Source organism: Leucoraja erinacea, chromosome 10 (assembly GCF_028641065.1).
Source record: "Leucoraja erinacea ecotype New England chromosome 10, Leri_hhj_1, whole genome shotgun sequence".
NCBI classification, from domain to species: domain Eukaryota; kingdom Metazoa; phylum Chordata; class Chondrichthyes; order Rajiformes; family Rajidae; genus Leucoraja; species Leucoraja erinaceus.
Window position 1 is genome coordinate 42,244,738 of NC_073386.1, and position 10,049 is coordinate 42,254,786.

General features: G+C 41.7%; 1 protein-coding gene across 3 annotated transcripts in view; it reads right to left on the bottom strand.

Moving 5' to 3' along the window:
* Nucleotides 1-10,049, bottom strand: part of LOC129701081 (probable voltage-dependent R-type calcium channel subunit alpha-1E) — a 142,093-nt gene that overhangs the window by 71,107 nt on the left and 60,937 nt on the right. For all 3 annotated transcript variants that reach the window (XM_055642040.1, XM_055642041.1, XM_055642042.1), the window contains 2 exons: nt 8,824-8,930; nt 4,485-4,581 (listed from right to left, as the gene is read on the bottom strand). In XM_055642040.1, the coding sequence (XP_055498015.1) occupies nt 4,485-4,581; nt 8,824-8,930 (204 nt within the window). The remainder of the gene's footprint in view (nt 1-4,484; nt 4,582-8,823; nt 8,931-10,049) is intronic.

The window sequence follows — 10,049 nt, forward strand, 5'->3', positions numbered from 1 at the left end:
GAATGAGAGAAGGTATGCAACTGGAGTCAGGGTCAGGAGTAGTACCAGGTGTGCAGCGAGACCCAGGTTGGTCAACATGGGCCAAGTGTTTGATTATAATCTGATGTCCATACATGAATATACTAAGATCATTCATGTGCCACTCCAGTTGATCAGAGCCTGGCTCTACTGTGGAATGTAGTTAGGAATGTAATTTAGCCTAACCTTATTCATAGCTAATCCAATTTAGAGCATAAATATTGCATTCAAGTGTAAGGTAAAAGACTTGCAACAGTGTGCACCAGATTGCCCAATTTCAAGCTGAAAAATGCAAAAGCTCCATACCAATTGGATGGGGGGGACAACACCCCCTCCCCCCCTACACCCTCCCCCCCCCTCTCGGTTGCTACGCTCCGTCTGGCTTGGCTCTCGCAATTTCTCACTCCCAACTCTCACCCAATATTGGCAGCCCTGCTATGCAAGGATTTTGTTTGTGGAATCTACTCCACAGTCAAAAAGGGCCAACAGAAGATGTACTTCCTGCGACAGGTGAGGAAACACAATCTGCCACAGGCAATGATGGTCCAGTTTTATACTGCCATCATAGAGTCTGTCCTCACCTTCTCCATCATGGTCTGATTTGGCTCAGCCACCAAGCATGACATCCGGAGGCTGCAGCGCTTCGTTCGATCAGCCGAGAAGGTTGTTGGCTGCAACCTTCCCCCCATCGAAGAACTGTACACTGCAAGGGCCAGGAAGCGAGCGGGTAAGATCATCTCTGACCCCTCTCTCCCTGGCTACAAACTCTTTGAATCACTTCCCTCTGGAAGGCGACTCCGGACTGTCAAAGCTGCCACAGACAGACATAAAAACAGCTTTTTTTACACGAGCAGTAGCTCTACTCAATAACCAAAAATCTGTAGCCTCCTTTTGCTCTGGCATTTTATTTAATTCTTCACCTGTTTAAATTATAATGTTTTATTCATGATTGTTTGCTGTTTATCGTGTTTTTTCTTGCGAGCAAAGCACCAAGGCAAATTCCTTGTATGTTTACCAACTTGGCTAATAAAATGTATTCAATTCAATTTATTCATTGACCTTCCAGAATTGCTAGGATTCGGGGATGACTCCAGTGGACGAATGTAGAAAATGTAACACCTCTATTGATAATTAGATAATGTATGGAGGGAATATGTGAGAATCTATTATTTCTATTATTAGGAATATATGTACAGGGCATTAAGAGAATCATGATGATTGTTGCAGAGTCCGCATAGGGTCATAAGGCATAGAAGCAGAATTAGGCCATTTGGCCCATCAAGTCTACTCCGCCATTCAATCACGGCTGATCTATCTTTTCCTCTCAACCCCATTCTCCTGCCTTTTCCCAATAACCTTTGACACCCATACTAATCAAAAATCTGTCAATCTCTGATTCATAAATATCCAATTACTTGGCCTGCACCCATCTGTGGCAATGAATGCCACAGATTCACCACCCTTGTCACAACTCCTACCATTCCGACATTAAGGGATATAGGCCAAACGCAGGCAGGTGGGAGTACTAGTTGTAGATGGGGCATGTTGGTTGGTGTGGGCAAGTCGGTTTTATGAAAGGGAAATAGTGTTTGACAAATCATTTGAATATCCATTGGCCTTTGCTTTCATAACCTCAGGTAATAACAGATAATGAAAGAACAATTAGTGTAATACATTAAAGTTTATTGTGATCCAAAGATAGATGGACAAGGAGTCGAGAGGAGGAATCAAAAGGTTTTAGGTGACTGTGGAAATATAACACTCTCCACTTTGATAGAAGCATGGAGCAAAGGGTATAAGTTTGAACTTCCCAGTTCAATTCGGATATATTTGCCTCCAATGCAGTGCAACTGTGGTCCAATTAATTGATTTCTGGGTTGAAGGAAATTCTCCAATGATGAATAAATCATACATGGATATGAAATCACCGCAATTCAGAGGATCAAGAAATTGTGCCAATGAAATGTCCAAAATTCCAGAAGGATTAACAGGGCAAATAAAGGCTGTTTCCTGGTTTCCTCGTGCAACAAGTTTTAGAACCATGGGCTTTGCTTCAAAATAAAGGGTCAGCCATTTAGATAAAGAAAAAATTCACTCAGTGGATCATGAATCTCAGATGTTCTCTTTCCCAGTATAATGAATGATAACTCACTAGCCTCCTCAGATGAGACTGATTGACGATTGGACATTTAGCGACATTAAACGGGTTAATGGGAAAGTCTCGGAATTAGAAGGATCAGGGATATGTACGAAACAGGAAACCTACTATCATTCCAACAACTACAATTAAAATTTAAATTGAAAAATAACCAATATTTTAAATATCTTCAGATTTGCGACTTTGTGAAAAAATATATACAAGGATATCAAAAAGTAACTCCTGACTTATTGGAAGAAGCAATGAATATTGAAGCTGACTCACAAAAATTAATATCCTATTTATATAATAGTATTCTAAATATAGACCTACCATCGACAGAGGTACTTAGAGAAGAGTGGGAACGGGAATTAATGATAAAAATTACGAAGGTTAAATGGGAAAAATACCTGATATATATTCACAAATGTTCAATTAATGTAAGACATAATCTAATACAATTTAAAATTGTACATAGATTATATTATTCAAAAACAAGATTGAACAAATTTTATCCAAATATATCCGCCACTTGTGATAAATGTCTAGCCCAAAAGGCAACTATAACACACTCCTTAGTTTCCTGCATAAAACTTTATAGATTTTGGAATGATATTTTTGAAATACTTACAAAATTATTCAAGACAAGAATGGAACCTAATACTGAAATGATTATATTTGGTGTAATGGAAGATGGGAATAAATTGAACACATCTCAAAATCTATTCCTTAATTATGGTTTAATAATAGCAAAAAAATTAATACTTAAATTTTGGAAGGGTACATCAATACCAACGCTTAAAATGTGGATTGCAAGTATGTTGGACACCGCTCATCTTGAGGAAATGCGATTCCTCCTAATGGATAAATCAGACCAATTCATAACGAGTTGGTCTCCATTCGTCGTTTTTTTGGAATCATATGGTGCAACACAATTGTAAAAAATAACTGTTTCAGGACTGGACGAGGGTTGGTCAAGACTATAAATAATGATCTCCTTTTCTTTTCACTATTTTCTCTCTCAACTTTCTTCATTTACTCGTTTTCTTTCTTCACACACTATATATTTCACATTTTTCTATCCTTTACTATCTAACCTCTTTTTCTTATTCTCATCTTTTTTCAATGTAACAAAAAAAAAAGAAGTTGTACATAAAATGCATTATGAAAATATATATTAGGCACTTTGGTGCCATATGACTGTGCTTACTTCTAATAAAATAAAATATTTAAAAAAAAAAAAAAAAAAAAAAAAAAAAAAAAAAAAAAAAAACGGGTTGAGAGATGTGAGAGGTGGAAATCGATTAGCCTTGATACTATTGAATGGTCGAGCAGATTTTAGAATGAATGAACGATGCTTTATTGTCGCATGTACCCAAGTACAATAAAGTCCTTTGTCTTTACATACAATACACAAAATACGGAGAGTCACCACTTATCAGGCGCCAATAAAGTTACAAGAGTACTTATTATAGTCATGAATACGCATTAGAGTCTGTTAGAGGTGTCCAACCTGCTTATGGTGTTTTTTCCCATATCGAATGGGTGGCAGAATGCAGAAAAGGATAACGGAACAAACATTCAGCTACTCCGACTACAAGAAACAAAGTCATGTAATCAAAGAATCACACGGAAACAGGCCCTTTTGCCTACACAACACAACCATGATGACTAGCTATGCCAATTCCATTTGCCTTCGTTTGGCCTATGTCCCTCCTATGCATATACCTATCTAAATCTTTTAAATGTTGTAATTGTACCCATCTCTACCAACAGAACAAAAGATTTGTTCTTCCTTGGAATCAGTGTTCATATGATAAATAAGGGATTTACAGCAGGAATAGCCATTCCTAAAGAATCGTTCCAGCTTACTAATTAGAAGCATCTAAGTGTGATGCACAGATATCATTGGAACGTTGTGTCCTTAATCACACTTAATAGAAAATCTCCATCTCTCTGGGCAACGATCATGTGAATGCAAGGTTAGTACAGAATGGACTACCAGAGGTACAGACTTTAGCTGCTTTGAAGGTATATATTTTCTTATTTATCACTGATTAATCGGTTATAGGTTATGGCAGGGCAGGAATTGGAATTTACTCAGTTTTGAGGAAACGACAGCTGGGGATTCAGACGGAGTGAGAATTTTGAGATCCATTCAATGGAATGAGAGAGAAGCGTGACGATGAACAGAAACCTGCCGAATTAACAAGGATGACAGAGGAACATTGACAGCAACAATGAATGAGCCCCATTACTTTTAGTCAGAAACAGGCAGAGCACTGCTCCTTACATTCCTAAAACTGAAACCAGCAATCAAATACCATACCTTCAGTTTTGGGAGTCGCTTGATGGTCTTTAATGGCCGTAAAACACGAAGAACACGCAGGGACTTGATGGTGTTGATGTCCTTCCCACTGGATCCCCTGCGGGTGAGATTGACAGACTGATGTTAAACTCTGAGAGAATTCTTGAACACAGACATTACAAAGTGCAACATAAAAAATGCACATTATTGAAGTAAAAAGATATAACTCGAAAGCATTAAGCAGAGACCTACAACGTGGACATTAAACACAGAAATGTGTGGTCATCGGGTTCACTGTGAACTGGCAGCTCTAACATGGTCTGGTCTATTTGTGACATGAGACGCCTTTTGACATTCAAATAAAATGTCCCACATTGGGTTCATTGAATGGCGGCCTTGCCTTGCAAGACCAGAACAGCAGAAGGGTGTAGCTGTAGAGTGCGGAGCCCATAATCCAGGGGTCAATGGTAGGAGCGGAAATCGCTATCAAACCATGGGGAGGAGACACAATTTCTTGGTGGCCGCGCGCACACACACACGCGAAGCTTTGGAGGCTTTGGCCATGGGCCCTGTGGACGATCATATTGGGAGCTGTCCTGGTTGGTGACCGATTCCGAACTCCAGCAACAGCAGTTTCGTCCGCCCCGAATCGTGGGGCTTCAATCGGCCCGTTCGCGGGGCCTTTCATCGCCTGGTGCAGCTTAAAACCGGCCGCGGGATCTTCCATCGCCCGGCGGGGGCTTCAACATCGGGAGCCTCGACGCAGCAATCTGACCGCGGGATGGTGGAAGATCCTGTGGCCGATTTTGAGCCGCGCGGGGCGATGCAAGGCCACGCAAACGGGCCAATTCAAGCTCCGCTCTATGATCTTTGCACCACCAGGACATCTCCCTCCTCCAATCACCGCACTCTATCCTCAGTCCCACCCCCCTACTTCCGCCTCTGATCGACACCTCCCTCCTCCAATCATCACGCTGAATCATCATGTCCCGCCCCCCCTCCATTGCCAGCTGACTGACGTCTCTCTCGTCCAATCGGCGCTCTTGATCATCAGTCCCACCCCCCACTGTCTCGCGGAAAACTGAGATTTTTAATAGATTTTTTTCACCAAATTTCAAAATCCGGATTACAAAACATGGGGGGTGGGGATTGTCTCCCACCTCTCAAAACATGGAGGGGACATGTCCCCCTGTCCCCCCGAGATTTCCACCCATGGTCAATGGATCAAAACCCTCCTCTGCCACAGCAATTCTCCAACTACTTTAAGACAACAGAGGGGTACATTTAGTGGAGCTGATGCCTCACTGCTCCAGAGAACATTATTCCATCTTGACCTGGGGTGCTCTGTGTGTGGAGTTTGTCCATTCTGTGACTATGAGGGTAGCATCCAGGTGCTTCAGATTCCTCCTACATCCCAAAGACAGTGCACGTTGGTAGGTTAATTGGCCACTGTAAATGTTCCTGAGTGTTTGCTATATAGTAGGGGATATTGATAAGAATATGGGCAGAATAAATGGGATTAGTATAGGATTAGAGTAATTGGTTGATGATTGGCATCGACTCCCTGGGCCAAAGGGCCTGCTTCTATGCTGTGAATCTCCATGGTCCACCACATTATCAAGAGGTTGGTACAATGGCACAACTGGTAGAGTTGCTGCCCCACAGCGGCAGAGACCTGGGTTCGATCCTGATCTTGGGTGCTGTCTGTGTGGAGTTTGCACGTTCTCCCTGTGACCATGTAGGTTTCCTCCGGGTGCTCCAGTTTCCTCTCATATCCCAAAGACATGTGTGTTTGTAGGAAAATAGTGAATAAAGGAGGAGGACTGGCTGAATTTTGTTGCCTTCCACCACAGTGAAGAATGCTGTGGTGGATATTTTGTGTTAAGTGCATCGCTGCTGGCAAATTCATTTCACTGCACCTTCAGGTGCATGTGATGAATATAATTGAATTTGACTCAGTAAATTGTCCTTTCTCTGTCGGGAGTGGATTTGAAAGGGGAGTAACACTGAGCTAATGTGAACAGGTCAGTGTGATGGTCAATGAGGATTCAGTGGGCAAAAGGGCCTGTTTCTGTACTGTAGCTTTCAATTAATCAAAGTGAACCAAACATGGAGGTTGCCTTTCATCTCATCTCACCAACAATAATCCCCGAACTTTTATCAGATCCGCCAACACAGGAATATTCAAACAAGCACCTCCTGGATCCTAACCCATCATTTGATGAGCTTTAGGCTCTGAGGCATCCTCTACAAGACACAGAAAGAGATCAATTATAATTACCCAATGAGATTCCTTTGGAAGAAAGAAAATTCATAGGAGAAAGGAGAGAAGAGAAGAATGCAAGGTTAGTCAAGCAAGATGAACATAAACAGAGAGATACTGTATCAGCACATGTAGAGATATCAGAACAGTGCACAAAGACTATCAGAATCTATAAATCTCCTTTTGTTTAGTTTAGTTTAATTTAGTTTAGTACATCCTTCTTCAAAGAGGGAGATAAGACAAATCTGGTCTCACCACCATCCTACATACACCATCCTAAAACCCCAGTATTCTGCTCACTGGTTGTTTATGAAGGTTAACGGTTCAGCACTGGGTGATGTTCCCCACACTCATTATAAACTCACCAGGGCCCATTCCCATGCTCCCCATAAACCCTATAAACAATGCAATTAAGCTAGAGAAGGTGTGGGAAATATTCACAGGGATGTTGCCTGGAATGGAGGGTTTGAGTTATAAAGAGAAATTGAGACTTGAGATTAAGGCTGAGACTCTTTTCCCTGAAACAAAGGAAGCTGAGAAGTTAGAGGTTTCTAAAATTCTGAGAGGATAAATATGGTAGTTAGCCAGTGTTGGGGTAGCATGTCTAAAAATGCAGAGTTAAAGTAAGAGGGAGGAGGTTTAAATGGGATCTGAGTGGTAAATACTTTACACAAAGAGCAATTGGTATCTGGAATTAGCTGCCAGAGGGAATGTTGGAGGCAGGGACAGTATTGACATTGTGGGCCAAAGGGCCTGTTTCAATACTATTTGGATAGATGATTCTAAACTCAACATAACCCCATAACCACTCTCCATTTAAACTCGGTGGGGACTGTTCCCACACTATTTTTAAACAAACTAAGCATCTTCCCTCAATCTCCCACATGATCCTGTGCACCCTTTAAACTCACCGTGCATTTCCCACATTCTCTGTAAACGCTTCTGGTTCAATTAAAAATTTATAATACTATGGTGTAACGTCTAAAAAATGTGAATTAAATGTGGGCTGGAGTTTTGAAAGGAAGACTCCAAGAGTCTATAAAATCCGTCAGATCAGCGATACCATAATCCTGAGGATATTAGATTATTGGAGCTTTACTGTAATTAAAACAAGAAATCTTCCCCCTCAAACTCAAATTATCTTGTCATGAAGGCCAATAATCCATTGGAGATCTGTTTGTAGGCACAGTCCCTTTCTGACACTCCCGTTTATCAATCAATTTGTATGTCTTGTACACTCACTTTGTCCTTTCCCTACAATTTGTAGCACACCCAGCTGACGTGTATTCTTATCCTTCCCCATGGTTGGGCAACATCTGCTGCTTCTTGCATAGCCAATTCTTGCTTTCTATCTGTCAATCTATGAATAAACTTATACATTCATTCTATCATTCATACATACATTCATTCATTCATTCATCCATTCATTCATTCATCCATTCATTCATTCATTCAAAAAGTCTAAATATTCCTCATCACCCAATATTTTTTGTCACTAATGAACACAAGTATATGTTATCTTTTTTGTCGTTCCTTGCTTATGTTCCCGATGTTGGGGGAGTCCAGAAATGTTCCCGATGTTGGGGGAGTCCAGAACCAGGGGCCACAGTTTAAGAATAAGGAGTAAGCCATTTAGGACGGAGACGAGGAAACACTTTTTCTCACAGAGAGTTGTGAGATAGGGCTCTTAAAAATGGCAGAGTCAGGGGATATGGGGAGAAGGCAGGAATGGGGTACTAATTGGGGATGATCAGCCACGATCACATTGAATGGCGGTGCTGGCTCGAAGGGCCAAATGGCCTACTCCTGCACCTATTGTCTATTGTCTATGCCTCCCAGGGTGTCTTTGCTGGGGCAATGCAGATTAAGCATTGCTGCATATTTAACCCATCATGTGTTCACCAAATGTGATTTGTAATGGGGCAGTGTAGAGAGAGCTTTGCTACATATCTAACCCATAGTGTTCTCCATAGGCAAGTCTCATTGGCTGGAAAGGTACACCTGTTCTGCAACCACCCCCAAACAAACAGGCCCGGTGCCACTCTTGCTCAAACTGAAACAGCAATGCAAAGATTCCAATTACCCTCAGTCACTTACGTGAACGCAAATGCAACCAGTGCTCCACTCACTACGATGAAATCCAGAATGTTCCAAACGTCACGGAAATACGAGCCTTCATGGAAAATCAAACCAATGTCTATCATCTAGAGAAAGGATAACAGCTAAATAATTAATCAACAGTATCTTCACAGTTCATCATTGCCCGCTGTTAAATCTTACACTGACTTAACTTGCACTGATTTAGCATCTCTAGCTTAGTATAGAGACCCACCGTGCTGCACAGAGTAGAATTAGACACAGTCAGGTAAACGTTATTCACACTGATGATTCGTAATTTGATGAAAAAGTGGTTTGAAACTGCAGATGGAATAAGGAAGGTGTGAGATATAAACAAAGAATTTCTGAGCTTAAAGCCAAGGATAGTCACCATTTTTTTTGAAAGGATATGATTAAACTAGAGAAGGCGCAGAAAACATTTGTATGGATACTGTTAGATCTGGAGGATTTGAGTTATAAGGATGATTGGATGGTCTTTAGTCTTTAAAGATAGGGCGTGGGAACAGGCCCTTCAGTCCACGCTGACCAGTGATCACCCCGTACACTAGCACTATCCTAAACACCTGGGATAATTTACAATTTACAGAAGCCAATTAACCTATAAACCTGTATATGGAATGAGGGAGGAAACCAGAGCACCCGGAGAAAACCCATGCAGTCACAGGGAGAACATACAAACTCAGTAAAGACAGCATCCATAGTTAGGGTCAAACCCGGGTCTCTGGCACTGTAATGTAGCAATTCTGCAGCTGCACCACCCTGCCGCCTTAAAGGTCTGGGACTGTTTTCCCTGTGATGTTTGAAGCCGTGGAGTGACCTTGTAGAGGTTTATAACATCATGAGGGGCGTAGAAAAGGTGGATGGTCACAATCTTTTTCCCAGGGTAGGGCGGTCTAAAACTAGAGGGCATAGATTTAAGGTGCGAGGGGAAAGATTTAAAGGGAATCTGGGGGTAGTGAGTATAGGGAACATGCTGCTATTTTGGACAGGTACATGGATAGGAAAGGTTTAGAGGGATATGGGCCAAACACAGTCAAATGGATGAGGAATTGGGAGAACACAGAAGTAGTGTGAATGGGTGATCAATTGTCAGCGTGGACTTGGTGGGTCGAAGGGCCTGTTTCCATGCTGTATCTTTCAATCAATTAATTCAATCGAAGAAGACCAGATCAGGGTTGGCACTTTGGACAGCATGGTCAGGTTGG